Source organism: Carassius auratus, chromosome 22, assembly GCF_003368295.1.
Source record: "Carassius auratus strain Wakin chromosome 22, ASM336829v1, whole genome shotgun sequence".
In the NCBI taxonomy this organism is placed as follows: Eukaryota; Metazoa; Chordata; class Actinopteri; order Cypriniformes; family Cyprinidae; genus Carassius; species Carassius auratus.
Window position 1 is genome coordinate 4,974,661 of NC_039264.1, and position 22,387 is coordinate 4,997,047.

The 22,387-nt window shown below is 36.3% G+C and overlaps 1 protein-coding gene across 1 annotated transcript in view; it reads left to right on the top strand.

The window, feature by feature from the left end:
* LOC113040768 (R3H domain-containing protein 1-like) overlaps positions 1 to 22,387 on the top strand; it is a 25,263-nt gene continuing 2,876 nt past the window's right edge. The window contains exons 1-5 of the mRNA XM_026199023.1: positions 1 to 123; positions 13,721 to 13,907; positions 16,488 to 16,695; positions 17,912 to 17,947; positions 18,677 to 18,763. Coding sequence (XP_026054808.1) covers positions 16,519 to 16,695; positions 17,912 to 17,947; positions 18,677 to 18,763 — 300 coding nt within the window. The 5' untranslated portion in view covers positions 1 to 123; positions 13,721 to 13,907; positions 16,488 to 16,518. The remainder of the gene's footprint in view (positions 124 to 13,720; positions 13,908 to 16,487; positions 16,696 to 17,911; positions 17,948 to 18,676; positions 18,764 to 22,387) is intronic.

Genomic DNA, 22,387 nt, shown 5'->3' on the forward strand with positions numbered 1-22,387 from the left:
CGAGTATTTTGTCTTTAACGCCGCTGACAGACCGACAGCTTTGACTCTTCAGCCTTTAGCAGCCATTAGACTCACTATTTCTCTTCATTCCTCCAAATATTTACACGTCTATCTATCCCACAGGTAAGCTTACAGCACATTAAACCCCCTTAACCCTTAAATATCACGATTTTGGGTGTGATTCGTATCAACTGATTGATCTGTGAAGGTTGTGTGTGTGTTTAAACTCATTTAGCTTCACCATGTGTTGTTAGCACACCACAGTGTTTTAGTCTTCATCATGATTTAAACCCAAACCTCAGCCTCAGATGACTGACAACGTCTCTTTTTAGTCTCGGAGTGTGTTTTATAAACCGTCTGTGTGTTTTGCTTTTCATATATTTGAAGTAACGTTAAATGTGATAAATGATCTTTCATGTCAGGGCCAAGGAGAGATCAGACACATGAACTAGAGTAAATAAACATGCAGGTGTGTAAATCACAGACATGATCATGCTTTCATGTGCTTTATTTATCATTATTTCGTCTAGCGGCAGCACTGATGTGTTTGTGTAGCTTTAGTCTTGATCTCTGTAGGCTGATTAAGCTCCAGGCTTCATTCATAAAGGCCTGTGCAGGTGATTAAACCACCAGGAGGAGAGACAAGAAGTGTGTCTTGTTTTAAAACAAAGATTTTTGTTTTCACTATTAAGTGTTATGTTTACATTTTACACTTAATAAACTTGTTTGCTTTCACCCTTTTTGAGGTTTTGCTTAGGAAATGCAATATATATCGGTAACCATATTGCTGTTTTTATTCCCTGATATTAGACTTCTACTCTAGGTTTATATGGCAGATTTCAAACTTGGCAATTATTAATATTTTTTAAGCATATTATAATGGTTACATACTGCACAGTATAGAAGACTTCATTTTTTTTTTAAATCTTTTACATTATAATGGTTATATACTACACAGTATATATACATACATACATACATACAATACACTGAAAAATTGGTGTTTAACTCAATTTTTAGTAAATTTCACAATCTGTTACAAAGAAACTCCAAGTAACATTGAACTAATCTTGAAGTAGAAAGACTCAAATAGTATTTTTTGTTTTATAAAACTACTCCAATAATCTTTTTTCACGACTTTGAATTACTTATTTTTTTTATTTGATGCTTGAATATTTTGCATAAACACTGCATTCATTATGAAACAATAAACATGCAACCTTATTATCAATCAAAATATTATACTGTATATTTATATCTATACTGTATATTTGTAGCAGTCTTGTCATGCTGAGAAATTCAACCATGTTGATTTGTAGAATACAGTATCAGTTTGATGCGTTTTGTTTTATACTTCATGTTTTTTTGCACAAATTTATCAGATAATCCATGTATTCAGTCATACAAAAAAATGTGCATACTATGTGCAATATGCATACTATAAATTGCAGGAATAGTCTGGTGCAAAGGTAGTTTAAATGATTCCCAATTTCAAGATTGATGTTTCGGTCTTTGAACACTTCTTTGAAAAAGTAAACTAAACAGTATAGATTAAAAATATAAATGAATGAAAAAAATTAAGATTGACTAATAAAGTTTTTGGTATTGGCTGGAAATTTCTAGATCGCTCTGTGCCAATATCACACCTATGATCGTATTGTTTTGCCTTTTCTTTTTTTCTATATTACTATAATTGTATCTATATTTATATTAGGGGTGTAACGGTACACAAATATGACGTACCTCTGTTTTAATGTCACGGTTCGCAATGATTTCAGTACAGCAGAGGAGGAAAGTAAACCTTTATTTATTTTTTATTTTTTTATAAATGGTTTACTGAACAAGTTGATCTTTCTTCAAATACATTCAGTTATAGTTTAAATGTTCTTAGTGATAAAAATCTACCTCAGCTTATGCTTAAAACTGTAGGGAACACTTTTACATTATAAGGTTACAATTAGGCCTGAGAACTTAACCCAAACTTAATAGATGATCAACACTCAACTTAAAAAAAAAAAAAAAAGAAATAAAAAATAATTGTATGCAAACATGTAAATTGCACACAATTCCGTTTTTAAATTAACTTATAAATAATACAATTTCTAAGCTATTTGTTAAATTATATTCAGTTACACAGCATACACTGTCATAGCATGTTTCATAACATTAATTTAAACATACTGTACATTAAGACTAAAAGGCTTAGTAAAATATGAGTATATAGTGTAATATTTAGCAAAATGCTCCTCTATAGACTTAATTTCTCTAGTGAACTAACGAGCGGTGGACACTGATGACTTGCTGATGTAAATGAAATGCTACGTGAATACGTTATTTCCACACTGTAATGTATACATACACATGCGTACCGAACCGAAACCGTTCAGTACAAATACGTGTACCGTTACACCCCTAATTTATAGTAAGATGTATCTGATTTTAGGCTGCTTTTGATCATCCGCATTTCCTAAATCACATTTTTTTGGTGTCATACTTAGTGAGATACCTAGCTTGGCTGCAGTTTTAGGCAAAACATCTCATGAGTTGCCTGCGTAGAGAGCATTTTTTTGGTGTCATACAAACCTGAAAAAGGGGGGCTGCTTTGCTAGACTGCATTTATTGCACATTAAACCAAGCGAGAATTTATTTATTTATTTATTTTTTACTTCAGGTTGCTTAAGCATTTGCTACATGAATAATTCTAAATATACTTTTGTAATTTTTGGCTGCTTTCTAATGTTCACATTGTCTTTTTTCCATTTTATGTCTTTGGCATGAAATTATGAAGTTAAGTTGCCAAATGCTTTTTATCATTTCAGATTTAGATCAATTACAGTGAGGGCTGGTTCTCTTTGTGTCCAACTCAAGGTCATATCAGTGATATCACCGATATTATAATCTGCAATGTTTTGCATTTGCAGTCCATATCTTTAGTTATTCAGATTTCCAGCAGCCCAACAATATATATATTTTTTTATAACCTGTTTCTGGTACGTGAACTTAATTTTTCTTGTAAAATGCTGACATGATGCATAGTCTCGCACTGGGGTTCTTTTTGACCTTGCGATTGTTCAGCTGTTGTTATTTTATTTATATATATTTTTAAACACTCATGCGGTGTATTGTTAGGCGTCCTGGTTTCCTGTGCCGGCGGCCTGTTTCTGTCACGCCGAATATTAATGTTAGTTCGCGAGAGGCGCTCCAGTAAGGAATGATCCACGAGCTCCTGTTCGTACAAGCTCATCTGCATCACCACAGGAGGATTCTCACCTGCACGCCCCCATCCCCCTTTCACCTGAGCATCACTTCTCTCTACAGCACCGCATTCGTTATAGACAATGAGATAACTTCTATTTAATTACTTTTTTGCCTAGTACGTGATTGTGCTCTGTTCAATCAATAGTTGCCATTTTTGTTTACGAAAATAAACTAGAACACTGAAATGCATTTGAAATGGTGTCTGATGGAGATCAAAATCAGCTTGATATATTTTAACATGTGATTGTGAATGTTACCTGTTCACCATATGTACCCTGTTCACCCAATACGCACAGTGAATCTAGAACATGATCTTCTGTGTGAAGAAGTACAACCAGTACTGTGATATGCAGCTGAACTGGTGTCCAAATCTAGGTCAGAGGCATCTGGTCATGCTTTTGAGAAAATATTTGCTATTGTTGCCTTTTTACCTTGTTCATCCAATAAGTGCCATGAATATAAAGCAGGATCCTTGTGATTGGTTACATTACCAATATGTAGAGAGTTCAGACAAGAACTTATCATATGGTCTCTTTCCTTTTTTGGGGGGAGGATTAAGAGGCATTTGCACTTACTGGACACTAGTCACTGAGGAATCCAAAGCAACAGAATGCAATGTATTGAGAGGCTTTTTACATTTTTTTACTTGACATACCTTTTTAAAAACATGATGCCTTTGCTAAGCATCTCTGAAAAACCGTGAAACACAATGCAACAGCCAAAGATGTCCATCTGACACATGCATACACAGACCAGAAAATTAAAATATTCCACCTCGGGGGCTCAAGCTCTTTTTTTCTGTCCAGTACTTAAGCAGTTAAAATGACCGCTGTGCGTTTCGTTGTGAAACCGAAATTACTTTGTTTGGTCTTCCAAAATAGGGCACAACTAGAAATGTGGTTAAGTTGTATTTACAACACTGTTCTAGAACAGTTCAAACCAAATATTCAGATGTGTGCACCACATTTAACGGAGGACTGTTTCCTGAACCTGTTCTGACAAACAGCCTGTAAGTATGTTTTCATATTTACAAAATTTGCCACTGACGATTCGAACATGAGTTTTGAGGAGTGTAGAGTAGCGCTTGTTGTTTGTCGTTTCTCTGATCACAAATGAAGACATAGTTTTATGTTTATGCAGCATGATGCAACGCGTAAATAGTATAAGTCATTATAATAAGTGATTATATCCCCACTGGATGCAACAAATGCCTCATTGTAATGGGTTTTATTGTTTTTGTCTCGTCGGGCTGGGATACGGCATCACAGTATGACAAGAGGTGTAACCTTTCTGTCACACGCTTGATATTCGGCCAATCAAAATGCACTGTATAGCTGGCCAATCAGAGCACACCTCGTTTTTCAGAACTATAAGCTTTGTAAAAAACCATGCATTTCAGAAAGGCAGGGGATGGAGGAGAAACAATAATGTACAATGGGCCTCATTCATGAAACACGAGCAGAACTAATATTTGTATAAATCGTTTGTAAAGGTGTTCTGACGTATGCTTTTAAATTCATGAAAAAAAATATTGTATTTTCAAAATGTTAGTTGGTACGAAGGAATTGTACACCTGCTCCCTACCACCTGTAAATGGTGCACAAAATGTTGTGTGATGACACTGAACTTTGATGCATTGCCATAATAATTACAAGTTAAATTTTTCCTTTATTTATTTTGAAGCTGAGTTGATAATTGTAAAACGCAGCGCTCGTCACTGTCATTATTTACCCAGCTGCAAAGGACGGGTCGGGAAAAATAGGGACCAACAATCTACTTGTACAACATCTGCCTACAATAATGGAGAAGTAAATATTACTGGTTAGCCCACTGCTTTTTTATATTTAGTAAAACATTTGAAAATGAGATACTAATTGGCTAATACGTTGCTGCTGTGAATATTAAAAATCATAGCAACTAAAGCATATCAGCTGGAAAAAATGCTGTGCCACCAAAGCGTTTCAAGCGCCACTAGCTTGTTGTTTTAAGAAGAGCGTCTGACATTTTTTTACCCAAGTGAAAGCTCTTTGGTGGACAGGTTATTGAATATATATTTTTCGGCATATGGCCTACCAGTCTTTTTTGCATTAATGCAGTAAACACTGGAGCCAAACCTGAAAAGGTAGACTATAATATTCCACTGCGTTCTTGGACATGCAATTTGTGTAGGTGCACACTGTTCACCCAAAAAGTATTTTGACTCGTTCTGCCAAATTTTTATGCGGAGCAGTGAATAGTTATATGCAGTTGAATTGTTGATAAATTGCAAAAAAGTGAAATGGTTTACAAAACCGGGCATAAAAACTTTTATAATATTAGTTATCATTTTAAATGTTACCTTTTCACCTTCTCAAAAAGTAAGAATTCACAGCTGGACATCTGTGTTCGTGAGTGTAGAGTTGAATTGTTGTTCAAATAAAGGGGTCAAGATCACCTTGTAATGCTTCTGCCAAAATATCATCTAGGATTGTACTCATTTGCCTTTTGCACCTTGTTCACCCAAAAAAATAGATTGAATCTACAAGCTAGACAATTTTGTGGAGGAATGAACAATAATATGCAGTTAAACTGTTGGGGTCACAGTATTATGTTTTTAGATAAAATCTGTCATCATCCTGTATGTTACCGGTTCACCCAATAAGTACTGTGAATCTAGAGAACAATGACACTTTGTTTTTACAGCAAGATTTGTTATCACCCTGAGAGCTTGTCGCATCCAGATTTCTACAAAACCCTCATCGGCTCATTTTTCTTGTATGGGTCCGGGTCTTGGAGCTGCCCAGAGGTGTCACCTGGACCAGAGAAATGACCGTTGTGACCGGTCACCTTTAAATGTCAACACATTTTCTCATTCTGTTCTTACATGGCTGGAAAAGCCGGCGGACAGCAGACCTTCTCTCTTCCCTGTGTATTAGCGAGAATAATGACCGGTGTGGTGAATTATGGCACCGTGGTATTTTGGGGCGCTACAGAGTTATTGCCTGTTCTCTCATTCGGTAATCAGCGTGGAGCTGGACGTTTCTCCCTAATGAGATAATATCCGATACAGATTACTACTGAGCTACCTCCTGCTGCCTCTGCTGCTTTAGTAATCCATATCTTTTTCATTTATTCTTGCGGTTTTGCATAGGTAACGTTTCTTGGTCAAGCTAGTCCTGAAGCGCAACGTTATCCGCCCCCCACCCCCAACATGCTTATTAGAAGGCGTCTGGAAATTTCGCCCCCCCCCTATCCTGAGGCTATTCCCACCGTGCTTGCCGTCACCATCGGGGGAAAGCAGAATAAACGCGGCTGTCACGTTTCCTCCGCAGGCAAACGGCATCTTGGGCTTCAATTAGCCAGCAGTGCCAGTCCTCCCCCCCTCTTGTCTTTTGTTATGCAAATGAGACGCATGTAATGCGCCGTTTAGCTGGAATTTTTGCAGATTTCCTCTTTCACTGAAAGGAGCCGCTTGGTGAATGGGGAGTCTTACTTTTACTTGACTGGCTTTGTGCAACTGTCAGTTTCTACTTTTTTCCTTTTCTTTACAGTGAAAACGACGGTAGTTGTCGGCGCAGTCAGTCACGATCACGTCAAGGTGACGATTGTTTGTTAATTTATAGTTTTGTCTGGGTGTTTTATTTAGTCTGGAAGCGTGTTTGCTTTGAATTGTCTGGTTAGACTACGTTTTGAGCATCGTGCCTGCCTACCTTGATGACATTTTGGAAATCAAAAATATTGATCTTCCTACAGCATTTTGGAGTATCACACAGAAAAGCTGACTACCTACAGTAGGTAGGGTAGGTTTGGGAATCAAATCTTTTTTTACGTGGTACTTTCTAGACTGCCAATGTAGACAGCAATTCTGGTCATCAAACCTAGGGAGCCACCTACATGTTGTTTCTTGGCATTTTACTTACGCTCTCTTTCTGGACCGCTTTTTTGGGCATCAGCCCTAATTAGGTTCCTATCCCGATAGCTTTTTTGCTACCTTATAGTGAGCTGATTAAGTACTGAAATTTGGGCATTATACAATAAGCAAAGCATTTTTTGAGCATCAAATCTAGTGATCCATCTACATGAACAGCGTTTCTTGGCATTTTACCTACTTACCACCCTATCTACACAGCATTTTGGAGCATCAAACCTAGTGAGCTCCTTAACTAGACATAAAACCTAATGAGCCATCTACATGGTGGTTCTTGTCATTTAACTTAGCTCCCTATCTAAACAGCATTTTTTGGTGTTATACTTAGCAAGCTGCTTAAATAGACAAAAATGTGGACATTAACAATAAACAGTGTTTCTTTATCATTTTACTTGGCACCCTATCTAGACAGCATTTTTGCTCATCAAACCTAGTGAGCCACCTACATTGTGTTTCTTGACATTTTACTTACTTGGTTCCTTTTCTAGACTTCATTTTGGGGCATTTTACTTATCACCCTATCTAGACAGCAATTTTTTCAGGATCAAACCTCATTTCTAGGCATTGAACCTTAGCTCCCTAACTAGACAGGATTTTTTTGAATATTCAACCTATTGAGACACTTAACTAGACAGTATTTCTGGGCATTTTACCTAATTGGTCCACTATCTGGAAATTATTGCTGAGCATTCAAACAAGTGAGGTCCCCATCTAAAGCATCAAACATGGTGAACTAACCTAGATGGATATCTGAAGACAATTTTTGGGCATGAAATATAATTAGCTCCCTATCTAGACAGCATTTTTGAGCATCAAACATTATGATCTCCCTGTCGTATGACCTGCCTATGTTTGGGTTGCTGTGGTTTTCTTTTTATTTGAAGCCACTTTTTAGTCCGTCATTTGTTTTTTGGCTACATTTCATCAGTAATGCGCAAACCTTTTTCCTTGACCCACTTTTTCCGATGACCTCACCTGCTTGCATCGGTCAGCAACAGCAAAGACGTTTGCTCGTTAAACCTGGGCGTCTACCTAACTTCCCTCCAATTAACTTAAAGCATTTTTGGTTTTGCGAAAATGTGCACAGAAATCTGGAGATTTTTTTTTTTAAGGCACAAAGGGATTTTAAGCAGGGCGTGTGTGCGACTGCGGCACTGGGTTCGATGGGTATCTTATGTGCAACCGAATAAGGTGGATTTGCAGTGCTGGCGTGCTCCTACCCTGACAGACTGTCCCACAGTGGCACTTCGCCACAGTTGGTCGTGTGTGTGTGTGTGTGTGTGTGTGTCTCTTTGCCTTCTGCCTCTCTCTCCGGTCCACAGGGGCCATCTGATTGGCTCTCGAGGGTGGAGCCCTGCTTAGCGCTGACATACTGCACCCAGCCCTCAGGGTACTCTGATTGGACAGGGAAGGGATGACATCACAAAGGCCAGCTGTTGATTTGGCGGAGAGTTTGTGTGCATGAGGGAGAGAGAGGAGAATCAGGAAGGATTGCGGCAGCGATGGCTTTGAGCAGGTATGCGAACGCTCCGCGCTCAGACGGAGGAGAGCAGAGCTGCACTGAACGCGCTCCGTTTGATGGCACTCAGGCTGCTATGGAAACTAATGATGTGAGCCGAGCAGTGGATCATGAACGCCAGGCAGGTGTGTGTGTGCGTGAAGTCTTGGATGTGTTGATTTGTATGCTGACGTTTTTTTTATTTTATTTCTTAGCTTGTTTAAATTGCAGTGAACATGAACAAAAAAAAAACGTAAAGTAGTAAAAACTTTAGTTGTATATTCGTAAATGTAAATTTTTTACCTTTTTTTTCATACAATGAAACAAGGTCACTTTAGGCTTAATAATATTAAGATTTGTCTTTACAAATATATTACAAATTATATGCGAAAACGTACATGATAAAATAATCAAATTTCATTTAACTGTGAATTTATTCCATGCAAATGTTAAATTCATTGCAAATAAATTTGCGTGTCAGCAAATTACACTCCATGCCAGTCTGTGTGTGTGTGTGTACTTAGTAATGACATTCTCATAATTGCTCCATTTTATAATTTAAAAAAGTGCCTGAGGCAGCTATCAGCAGAAAGCTGGGTGTTTGTGTCAGTGTAAATTACAGCCGAAGGCAGCCCGGCTAATATCGTTAATGTGGCGAATCGTGTAAATGAACTGATGAGGAGAGGAGAGGAGAAGAATAGCTCGACTGTGACAGCGGCCACACACTGAGAACACGGATTGAGATGGGAGGGGGGGAAAGGAGGGAAAACCATTAGCGATGCTTTTATCCAGAAATATGGGCCATTTGCATATTAGTCTAAAACAAGGGTGAAGTGAAATACGTGTAGCCTGGAGCCCGGCGCGGTGGTGCGCTTCTTTTGTCAGGAGGGTAAGTGCTCATTGCCGTCTGAAATATGTTGATTAGCAATTGATAATGGGAAATTACGGATGGGCTTAATTGGCTTGGACAACATGCTTGGAGCAGGATGATGAATGTTCTGTAAATTTTTTTGAGAATAGGTCAAAAAGTTGTGGCTGTGTTTGTCCTTTTTTTATTTTACTTTGCGTGTATTGTCTGTTTTTTGTGTCTTTGTTTGTTTTAGTGGTTTGTTTGTGATGTAATAAAATAAAAGAAGGAAAAACAATAAAACGAAAAGCGATATTTGTTTGTGGGCATATGTTTTTGTTATGTCTGTATGTCCGTCTCAGATTTGGTGATTTCTGGATCTTAAAACCCCAATAAACGACTTTGACAGAATTTTTGGGCATTTCACCTACTTAGCCTTCTACTTGGACAGCATTTTTTTTATTTTTCCAGCTCATACCTAGCGAGCTTCCTATCTAGACTGCATTTTAGGTCATCAAAAGCATGTTAAATGTTTGCCTAGACAGCATTTGGGTGCATCGTAATTAGTGCGCATCCTTCCTAGACAGCATTTCTGGGCATTATACCGCTTGAGCTGCCTAAGTTGCAGTTTTGGGCATCATTTTCACCTGCTTAATGCATAAATGTTAATGTAAAAGCTTGTTATACGCCCACCAAGACAGGATTCACAGCCATCAAATCTAGTGAGTTGGTTTCTTAGATGCATTTTAGGGCATTATCTATTGAGCCGCCTACCTAGACTGCATTTCAGACATCAAAAGCTTATTAACTGTTTGCCCAGACAGCAATCATCCATTATACTTATTGCGTTACCTTCCTAGACAGCATTTTTGGGCATAATACCTTGTGAACTGCCTTTCTAGATGCATTTAGGACATTATACTGTTTGAGCTGCCTAAACGGCAGTTTTGGGCATCATTTTCATCTGCTAAATGCATACGTGTAAATGTAAAAACTTGTTATACGCTTACTTCGAAAATATTTTTGTCCATCATATGAAACAAATTGATTTCCTAGATGCATTTTAGGGCATTATATCTATTGAGCCGCCTACCTAGACTGCATTTGCAGTAAAATCATATTAACTGTTCGCCTAGGCAACAATTGCATGCATGCATATTTAGTGCGCTACATCCTAGACAACATTTTTGGGCATTGTTCCAAATGAGCTTCCTACGTACAACACATGTTTTGGCATCGAACCTAGTGAGTGTTATACATTTATCTAGTGAGCTGCCTACCTAGATGGCTTTGCTGAAAGTATCCCTAAACAGGATGGTACCTTGTGTGCAACCTACCTAGACAGCAAATTTGGCCGTCTTAGAAATACTAGATAGCTTTTCGAATTATGAGACACCAAAAGCTAGTTAGCGGTCTTTATAAACAACGTTGTCAAGCTAGTGAGCAGCCTAACACAACATGATTTTTCGGCATCATAGCTTAGAAATTATGTAAGGTCTCTATCTGGTCTGCAGTATTGCGTATTTTACCTTGTTGTAGGAATATCTTCATACGTAGTAAGCTGCCTTTGAGCATTTTTTAAAATCTTTATCTACCTAGATATGGCTTTTAGTCATCATACTTTGTTTTTTTTAACATCATAGCAAACGTACTGCCTACCAAGGCATAATTTTTAGCCGTTATTTGGACATTTATTCTAATAGAAAATGCAGTGTAGTTTTCCCGACGCAGCCGGAGTATTTGTGTTTCTGCTGTGGTTGGTTTTCTCTCTCTTTTTTTTTTTTTTTTTCTTTTTTTTTTTCTTTCATATCCTCAAGCGTCAAACTTGGACATCTGTACTGTCAAGTTGGTGAAAATATACAGCCGTCGAGGTCCACGGGGAGTCTTTTCTCTCTAGTGATGCTCGGAAGAACTTATTGAATATGGAGCGAAAACTGTTGTGCGAGCAGGAGGGGGGAGGGTAGTTGCTGTGGAGGGCGTATTTTGAAATGCAGATTCTGATTTTCACTTCACCTCGACATTAACGGAGAAAAAGATATGGCAGCGTCGAGAATAGCCCGCAGCAAGAGAGATGCTTGGATATTTATGAGCAGCGCTCATGTAATTCCTGCCCAACTGTAGGTGTTTCGATCCATGTGCGGGTGGAAAAGCGCTATCATAAGTCATAATTGACTTGAGGGCGTCACTTGGTGCGCAATTGTGCTGCCCATTGTCTCCGCGACCTGGAACAACTCTTGAGCCCAAAGGAGATGGAGAGACGCATGCTTCCTGCAGTGACGTGGGATAACGTCATTGACCTGTGCGCAAACACTCATGGAAAAGTCATGGCACGGTCTCGGATCATTCTGATGGACCGTCTGGCTGTTTTGGATGACAGCTTGTGTGTTTGTGTACACGCGTGTGGTCGTACCCACCTGTTCTTGTCATTGCCGCCACCTGCGTTACTGTCACATCGCGCGTGATGCTAATCCCTTGAATTTTGATCAGAGTGTGTGTGTCACTATGCGTCTTCTCTGGTGGTTTTAAATCTCAGCTGGACTCGGATTGGATGGTGTATTCGGACACAGTTGGTGTACTTTGCGGGATTCCTGAGTCAGGTTAGGCCCGTTTGACCTCAAGATAAAGGATGGGTCTTGACTTGGCAAGGGTTTCTTGATTGGCGCTGGCAGGATGATTGGGGGGGCGGGGGTGTTGTTGGGTCATTGATACCCTGGGGATGACTAGCCCATATGTCCAGTTCACTCGGACACAAGCTTGAATGGATGAATCCAACTGTTATGACAGCATTACTTTAGCGTGATAGGAAGGTTATGAAACAACTTATAAATATGGATTAATTTCAAGGAGTTGTAATGAATTTAATCACTAGGATTGCTAATTTGCTGCTGTTGATTTGTTATCATTACCTGAAACTATTCAAAATGTTAAAATAAAGCAAAAAAAAAAAAAAAAAACTTAAATGAAAAATAGGAATGTTGCTAACTAATTGAAATTAACTGTAAATTAAATATTGATATAAAACCTAAATAGAACATTTGAAATAATGTGAATAACAAAGGTGCATTTTTTTTTTTTTTTTATAAAACTCAAATCTTCATTATTTAAAAAGAAAAAAAATCAGTTGGATTGGTAATTTGGTTTTATGTATTGATTTGAAAACATAACTGAAAGCATTAAAATAAAATTAAAGTATAAAACAAAGGATGATTAGAAAATTTTGCCAACTGAAATTAAAGGTCTAAACATTTTTTCTAAAATAACAAAAATAAAATAATAAAATTAAACTAAAATAGAAAAATAATTATTTCTAATACATTTTCTAATACATTCTAATACATCAGCAAGATTAATAAAATTGGTCATCTTTTTTAAGCTGAAATGTAAAAAATTATTATTACATTAAAAGCTTAAATGAAAAAAAATAATAATAATAATAAAATAAATTAAAAAGTGGAAACTTAAAATAAGAGAAAACATAACAATTGCAAAAAAAAATTATTAAAACCAATCATGATTTTGCCACTCGTGTTAAGTTTCTATGATTTTTTTTTTCTTTAAGAGCTGTGGTCTTGTCATATTGAGGTGATACTATTAATTATTTGCAAAAGTAGGAACTCTTGTTGAATTGGAAGAACCCACATTTCTGAAGATGAGTGTTTTTGACTCAAGAAATTTGCTAATTAAAGTTATTGTACTCCATAGGAAGGCTAAAGATGCAACATCAGCCAGAGCTAATTAATATGCATAAGCTAAACCTTGTCATAGTGAACTGAGTCAATTCCGTCAAAGCAACTACTATTGTATAATAATCAACACAAAATATTTGTAAATTGAGGGTGGAGTCATATAATTGCCATTTTATTAATTATAGCTCACTGAAATGCTTGAAATGCGTCAAAAGTTCAGCATTAAACATGGCTTCCTCTCTGTGTATTTTAATGTTCCTGTCTCTCTGCGGCACAGTCTGTTCTTCATATTCATGTCACCACCCTGACACTTTTTCAAAAGCGCTGCAGTGCTTCTGCTCCCGAAAGACCTTCCAGATTTTCCATCAAACAAGTTCAGTTCTCCCTTACAGACGCTACTGTATCCATGCGTCCCTGATCTCTTGACCTCGCCATGTTTGACCCCTGACCTCTGTCCTTGTGTGTGTGTGTGTGTGTGTGTATGTGTATGTGTATGTGTATGTGTGTGTGTGTGTGTGTGACAGGTGTCCGAGGGTGATGCGGAGCGTGTGCATGAGCCGTGGCGTGGTGACCCGACCCGAGCGCTGGTGACGGGGGTCATGGGACTGCTGCTGCCCCCTATCTGTCTCTCAGTCCACCCCGCTGCCTCCAGAGGCCCCAGGATCCTACGCTCCCTTAGGTTCCAGCCCAGTCCTGAAAACAGCACAGCTGGTAAATAAACACAGTTACTTTGGTAGTTATGTCATTTTATAATTACAAAACCTTTTGGTTGCATCACAAAATAAAAATGTTATTAGTTCCCAAATCATTTGTCAAAAAGAAAAAATCCTGTCTCTGAAGATTTCTATTACAGACTGTGCAAATGTATTCTCTTTTGCTTATCTAGATTTCAATAGTTACGTAACTAGCATAACTTGGAGTAATAGATTACATGAATGCATTCTTATTTGCATATTTACCTTTCAGTAGTTATGTAACTTCTGTAAGTTTCAATAGTTATGTAACTAGCGTAACTTGTAGTTACGTACTACATAAATGCATTCTCTTTTGCGTATCTACATTTCAATAGTTATGTAACTAGCGTAACGTATAGTTACTAGTGTAACTTATAGTTACATACTACACAAATGCATTCTCTTTTGCGCATCTACATTTCAATTATGTAACTATCATATCTTTCAGTAATAGATTACATGAATGCATTCTTATTTGCATATCTACCTTTCAGTAGTTATGTAACTTCTGTAAATTATAGTTACAGATGATATAAATGCGTTCTCTTTTGCGTATCTACATTTCAATAGTTATGTAACTAGCGTAACTTATAGTTACTAGTATAACTTAGTTACGTACTACATAAATGCATTCTCTTTTCCGTATCTACCTTTCAATAGTTATGGTAACTAGCGTAACTTATGTACTAGTGTAACTTAGTTACGTACTACATAAATGCATTCTCTTTTGCGTATCTGCCTTTTAATAGTTATTTAACTAGCGTAACTTATAGTTACTAGTGTAACTTAGTTACGTACTACATAAATGCATTCTCTTTTGCGTATCTGCCTTTCAATAGTTATTTAACTAGCGTAACTTATAGTTACTAATGTAACTTAGTTACGTACTACATAAATGCATTCTCTTTTCCGTATCTACCTTTCAATAGTTATGTAACTAGCGTAACTTATAATTAATTTATTAACTTATAGTTACATACTACATAAATGCATTCTCTTTTCGTATCTACCTTTCAATAGTTATGTAACTAGCGTAACTTATGTACTAGTGTAACTTAGTTACGTACTACATAAATGCATTCTCTTTTGCGTATCTGCCTTTTAATAGTTATTTAACTAGCGTAACTTATAGTTACTAGTGTAACTTAGTTACGTACTACATAAATGCATTCTCTTTTCCGTATCTACCTTTCAATAGTTATGTAACTAGCGTAACTTATGTACTAGTATAACTTAGTTACGTACTACATAAATGCATTCTCTTTTCGTATCTACCTTTCAATAGTTATGTAACTAGCGTAACTTATGTACTAGTGTAACTTAGTTACGTACTACATAAATGCATTCTCTTTTGCGTATCTGCCTTTCAATAGTTATTTAACTAGCGTAACTTATAGTTACTAATGTAACTTAGTTACGTACTACATAAATGCATTCTCTTTTCCGTATCTACCTTTCAATAGTTATGTAACTAGCGTAACTTATAATTAATTTATTAACTTATAGTTACATACTACATAAATGCATTCTCTTTTGCGAATCTTTGTTTTAATAGTTACATTCGTAACTTTTATGGACTAAGTCGTAAATGCATGTTTTTTGTGGGGGCGGTAATGCTTAAAATATCTCTTGTATTTTTCAGTAGTCACTTCAGTAGTCATTTCAGTAGTCATGTAACCTGTGTAATATAATGTTACAGAATATGTACATTGTTCGCTTTTGTGTATATAGATTAAAAAAGTTATATCTTATAGGTATGGACAAAGTTCATTAATTATCTTTTTTGTATCTACATTTTAGTAGTTACATAATGTGCAAAATTTACAGTTACAGACTTTGCAAGTGCATACTATTTTCTGTATCTAGATTTCGATAGTTACATAACTTGCATAATACATGGTTTCATGTAAATGCATATTTTAATAATAATGTGTATATGATTTCTCAATTATTTATGACATCAGTGACTAATTATTAAGCTGATATTTTGACCATATATCTTAAAATTACTAATCCAGTGGTGAAGCCTTCGTAAACGCATCATGAGTATTAATGAGTTTGTGAATCCGCATTCAAGAAATGGTTATGACTCAATGTCAGCATGACATCATTGATACTCGTGATTAATAATACTCGTCTTAGATCTTCAAAGACATAGGCTTTGTTTAGTTACAAAATTGAATCCAAAATGTGCCTTTGAATAAAATCACTCATGAATTTTAATTTTGTAGATTGACAGTAGCCTGTAGGCTTAACTGATTGGTCGAGATCAATAATTAGGCACTTAGTCAGGTGGCTAATTAACAAATACTACTATGGGAAATGGATATTAATTAGGTTACATGGCCGCACACTCCAGGAAGGTCACGAAGCATCTTCAGACATCATTAATATTCATGAGGCAAGCCTTCGGCATTGGGCATTTTGCCCAACCCGCTTCATTTTTACAATTGAACTTCAATTTGTTAGTGAAGAACCAGTAATTTTGACATCACAAGTTGAAATAAACACAATTAAGCTATCAACTAAAAATCAACAGTGCGTTTTTATCTCATAGGTGGAGATTTTCGGTCTTGCTTCTGAAGATAATGTCTGAATCTTCTCTGGACACAAGAAGTTGTGACGTTATGAAGGTTCTGGAAAGTGACGCGCCGCACATGGCCGAACCAATCGCGTCCCTCAACGACCTCCAACACAGTCCCCAGAACAACGGCACACACACCCAGGAGTGTGTGACAGACCAAAGTTCCTCCCATCAAACTCAGGTAAACCTGGTGACAACAGTGATGCAATCTGTGTAATGTAGTCCAAAGCCAAAAGAAAATGAGATTGTAACCTCTCGCTAATGACTTATTATGGGATAGTAGTATGCTGTTGTTTCCATTATCCTAATGTCTGCTTAAATGACATCGATAAGACGTCGAGATGAGTAGAATCAGCCAGTCGGATCCAAGCTGGCGTGTGATTGGCTAATGCCAGGGAAGAGAGGGAGGACAGTTAATCTTCACCTGAAATCCTGCTGGTTTATCTGCAAACCCTCAGGGTGCGTGTGTGTGTGCGCATGTGTGACTTTGCCACCATCTGCTCTTGGTGCATTGAGAAAGGGCAGCGGCCAGGTGCATTGAAACACATGCTGATCTCAGCTCTATACCTCGCTCATTGTTCATTTCTCTCTCCTCTCCTGCACAATTAGCTGCTTCACTGATGCTTCACATACTCCTTTAATGATATATATTACCTGCGATAACGTGCAACGCAACTTTTTGACCTTCTGGATTTGACACAATTTTCCAGGACTGGGCAATACATCAAATGATGTAATATGAAAGGAACATTCAACGTATTACATTATACATTATGTATATGTAAATGAACCATTAAAGACTGTTTATCTCCAAAAAGCATTTATTATTTTCAATGTTTGTGTTTAAACATTGTTTCAGAATCTCACGCCAGTGGCTCATGTCTGCGAATCTTGTTTTTTCTGCCTATTTCAATACAAAGGTTCAAAGATTCGTTTGTGCCATTACACAAAAACATTCACCTTCATTTTACATGTTTTAAAATGTTTTAGTAAAAATATACATATGTAAATATGGCTTTTTATTTTTACTATGTATTGTTATATCACTGCATATAAGTGAAACGTGACTTTTTTTTAAAAATTGGAATTATGGTTCTCTAATGAGAAAAAATAACCTTTTTATATATTTCACATCAAATTCATAAATGTATCTCTATATATTTAATTGTATGTTTATATGTGATATATATATATATATATATATATATATATATATATATATATATCCAGAGATTTATATATATATAATATTGTAGATTTACGTTATATATACTTAATTTATGTATTAATTTATTATAGTTAATTCAAAAGCAGTTTATTTTTATTTTTTTAAGCATTTCATGCATTATGATGACAAACAATGTGCATTGTCCTCCCTTTTTTCTGATTACCAACAGCTCGGCCAATCAGCACAGACTAATAAACGGTCCAAGGTACGGTATGATCACAGCATGAATTGCTTAGATTTTTTATTTTTTGGATCAGTTGGTTATGTTTTGTTTGCCTGCACTCTGTGTGCCTTGCGAGCAAAAAGAGAGAGAGAGAGAGTTCGTCAGTGCATTGTGGGAATATAAGCCCCTGCTCGACTCAGTAAAGAATAATAAATGTGCTTCGGGGGGAATGCTGCATTTAGCACTTCTGCAGCATGTACCGAGATGCTGGGGGTTTGTAAGACCCAAGCGCCGCATCCAGAGATTTTCCCACCTACAGTGGCGTATTCTGCTCTGCTCTCGATGCATTTCATCACTGCATTTTAAACAGCCGCGATGTTTTTTATTTTTTTATTATTATGTTGAGTACGTTGTTGGTTGTTTTTAGTTGTTTTTTGACATTGCCTGTGAGAAACCGTCTCTTGTGTTTATTATCATTTCTAAAAATAATAATTTGCATATGAAAAACTGTCAAGCTGCTTGTTTGTTGTTTGTTTTGTGTTGTTCGTACTTTGAGATTTTCAGACTTTCAGGGGTGTCAGGTCTTTACGTAAGCGTCCGTTTTAATAAACACGCTTCTAATTAACGATCTAATCGCAAACCCCTCCCTGAGCTCTGAAAAGTCTCCTGAGATGCTGCAAAATGGTGCTTGTGTATTTTTAGTTGCGTGGTTGGACGTTCTTTTGCGAATGAGTGCCAGACGTTTTGGTAACCATGGTTACTCTTCTCCAGTCCAACGGCAAGTTAAAGTTAGTCCGCAGCTTGGCGGTGTGTGAGGAGCCGTCTCCGCCTCCGCTTCGAGAACTGACGCACGAACAGGTAAACGTGTGTGTGTGTGGGTTGGTGTATGGACCAGCATACTTCTTACTTTTTAGGTTACTTTTTAGGTTATGTAACTTACTAATTCACAAATGTTATTTTGATAACATTTAAAATTTAATTTATTTCTGTGATTCAAAGCTGAATTTTCAGCATCAATTCTGCAGTCTTCAGTGTCACATGATCCTTCAGAAATCATTCTGATATGCTGATTTATTATCAATTATGAAAACGGTTTTCATGAAATCAGCCATTTCATATTTTTGAGGAAAACTAATTCAATAAATAAATAAAATTAATACTTTTATTGAGCAAGGATGCATTAAAGTGGCCAAAAGTGACATTGAAGACATTTATAATGTTACAAAAGATTTCTGTTTCAAATAAATAATGTTTTGAACTTTCTATTCATCAAAGGAAAAAAAAATATGTATGAATAAAAATAAGCTGTAATAAGAACCATTATAAATAACTGAGTTTACGGATCCTCTAACTGCCAAAAAACTACTTTTTATATTATCTGTATTTCTATAGTTTCTCATTTCTGTTACACAAATTAATGTTTTAATACTTTTTTATTAGTTTATGAATAATACTATATAATAACAAATATAATTGATATCAAATATGTAATCTAAGTAATTTGTACCTTCTCCTTTTTCATTCTTTTTATATGTAAATGTAATTGACATTTTTGTAACCATTATACTTTGATAAAAAAAAAAAATCCTTCCTTTTTGTCTGATTAACAACAGCTGACTTGCAGTTTTTACAGAAGATTTCTATTACAAATAAATACGGTTTAAACTTTCTGTTCATCAAAGATGAATGTATGATTTGCACACAAAAAAATTAGTACCAATAATAATTGAGCAGCAAATCAGTATATTAAAAAAAATTCTGGAGGATCATGTGACATTAAAAACAGGAGTAAAGATGCTGAAAATTCAGCTTGCATCACAGGAATACATTACATTTTAAAATATATTCAAATAGAAAACAAATATTTTCAATTGTGAAAAATATTTCACAATATCAGTTTTTACTGTATTTTTAATCAAATAAATTCAGCCTTGGTGGGCAGAAGAGGCTTCTTTCAGAAACATCAAACCTTTGTCCTCTCAGCCCACAATAATAACGCTGTCAAACATCAGCACTGCTCTTAGCTGTAAAGATGCTTGGGTGTTTGAAGAGGGTTTAATAGAGCTGTGCGTTTATTGAAGGTGCTCGTGTGCACACGTGTCCCCAGTGCAGGATTGCATTCATCCATCATCTATACCAAATACAATTTTCCTGTCTCAGCTGCCGAGCGCAGTGGATTGCTATAATTGCCTGTTCTTATCCAAACCCCATTTTTGTTCTATTTATTCGGTTAGTCTGCAGCTCAGATCCACTATTAGGAAGCCCAGAGTTCAGAGGTCAGCACCATCAGCTCTTTCTATATGAGGCTGCAACTTTATTTTTCATGATTGTTTTTTTTTATTTTCGTAGGGAGGTTATTGATGGTGATCTAGCAAAAATACTATATGAATCTATAAAAAAGAACTGATAGCCCTGGTGTAGATTTTTTAAATATGTATTTATCGCTTTATAAATTATTTTAATAAAGTAATAACTTGTATTTTTGTCTGTTTATATAATTGATGTATTACCTTTAATAATCTATAAATATTTGTATATACATTTAGATATTTTCCTCGTTTTTGTCTGTTTATATAATTGATTTATTACCTTTAATAATCTATAAATATTTTTATATACATTTAGATATTTTCCTCGTTTTTAGGTAACATACATATATTTATTATCTAAATGTCTTTATTTATCTATTTATTTACAACACTTAAAAAATAATTTTTGCAGATTATGTATATTTATTTATACTTATTCCCTTTTATAATTGTCATGTTTTTTTGAAAGTAAAGCAAAGGTTGTTAATTTTTTTTTTTTCTTTAATCATAAATGGCATTTGTGAAGAAAACAAACTATTAGAATCTTTTTTATTTTTTTTTATTTATTTTTTTTTTAATTACAGATTTGCCATTACTCGACTCTATAATATTTGTGAGACAGGCAGCAGACAGTTTTGATGTCATTTGAACCTTGCTTTTTAAAGACGTTTTGTTATAAAAGAGAGACAATCGTCGTCTTTTCTCATTCGGAAGTCATGCAGTGCCAGAGCAGGTGAGGAAGAAAAGAACTCAAGGTCTTTGTGGACGAACCGTCTGAAAGACGAATAAACGTCCTTAATCAAGTGAACGTCCTTGAACGAGTGAACGAGACTTCCTCCCAGAGGAAAGAGGGTCTCTATTCATAGACGTTTCTCATCTCTCTGTACCTTTCCCCCTTTTGCTCTTTCACAACCTTCTCATTCACGATCCGTCCATTCGTCTTCTCTCTCGCCGTCCCTCGTGTAGCGTGACATTTTTGTCCTCATTCAGAAGCTCGACAGCTAATTTGGGCCGGCCTTTCTTCTTTAGAGGAGTGGAGAGAAAGCCAGAGACCGAAAAAATAGCAGCTAACGAATTATAACGAAAATAAAAGCTTGCTGAAATGAAACAAATCTTCGTCTACTGCTAAGGGTCAGATTTACTATCCGCTTGCGCCAGCACAAACCATCTTTTGGCGTTAAAATAGTAGTCAGGATTTACTAAAGATGCGCAGTGAAGAATTAGCGCTAAAAAGGTGTGGACAGTTATTTTTGCGCCTGACCTTATTGAATATGCATTTGTAGGAGTTTCCCTTTCAGGGACACTTTATGCGAGGAGATTATTCAAATTAATCACACAATGTGATTTACTAACATTTGCGCTCGTCAAATTACTGGTATTTGCGCTATAATTTAACGGGCAAAAAAACACGCCGCACCTGATGAGCATTGGCTCTGTTTATTTGTGACTACGCTAATTTGCATTTGGTTTATTGCATTGGTCGATATGTAAAAAAGATGTTGCATCTGTTTTCTTTAATTTGCACGTTGTGAGTAAATAACTCGCAGAAATTTCCATGTGCATCGCCGCTGTTTTTGACTTGTGCTATTTTGCTCTTTTGCCCCGTTTAGTAAATCTGGGCCTAAAACTATTTCAGACTTAAATGATTTGCCGCTCTTTTCCCGAACATTCAGCATCAAAAGGGTGCTTTAAATAGCCATAAACAGAGTAAATGTGCGATATTCTGTTTTCAGATTTTATGCGATTAATTTTTATGATGATTTTAGTCATCATCATTTTGTATGGAAAAGAGCAACTTGAATGTTCATCTAAACATCTCCTTTTCTCTTTTAGAGAAGTCAGTCAGTCAGAAGGTTTGGGATTAAACATAGTGAATAAATGATGACAGAATTATATCTTTTGGGTGAACTATCTGTTTAAAGCCACTGCTGTTCATTTGGCTGCTCTTCCTCTCCTCTGTGTTTGAAATAAAGCTTAGTTTTAGCATCAGAGTGAAGGATCATGGCGGGATCGAGTCCAGAGCTCACAGAAGGGCAGAATGATCTCATAACCTCCACAATCCTTCGTGTTTCTCCTCGAGGGAGTTTGTAAATCCCATTCATGAAATATAAATTCATGTGCTGTCGAAACGGCCAAATGCCCTCTAAAGCCGAAAGTCGCGCACCTGAATGGA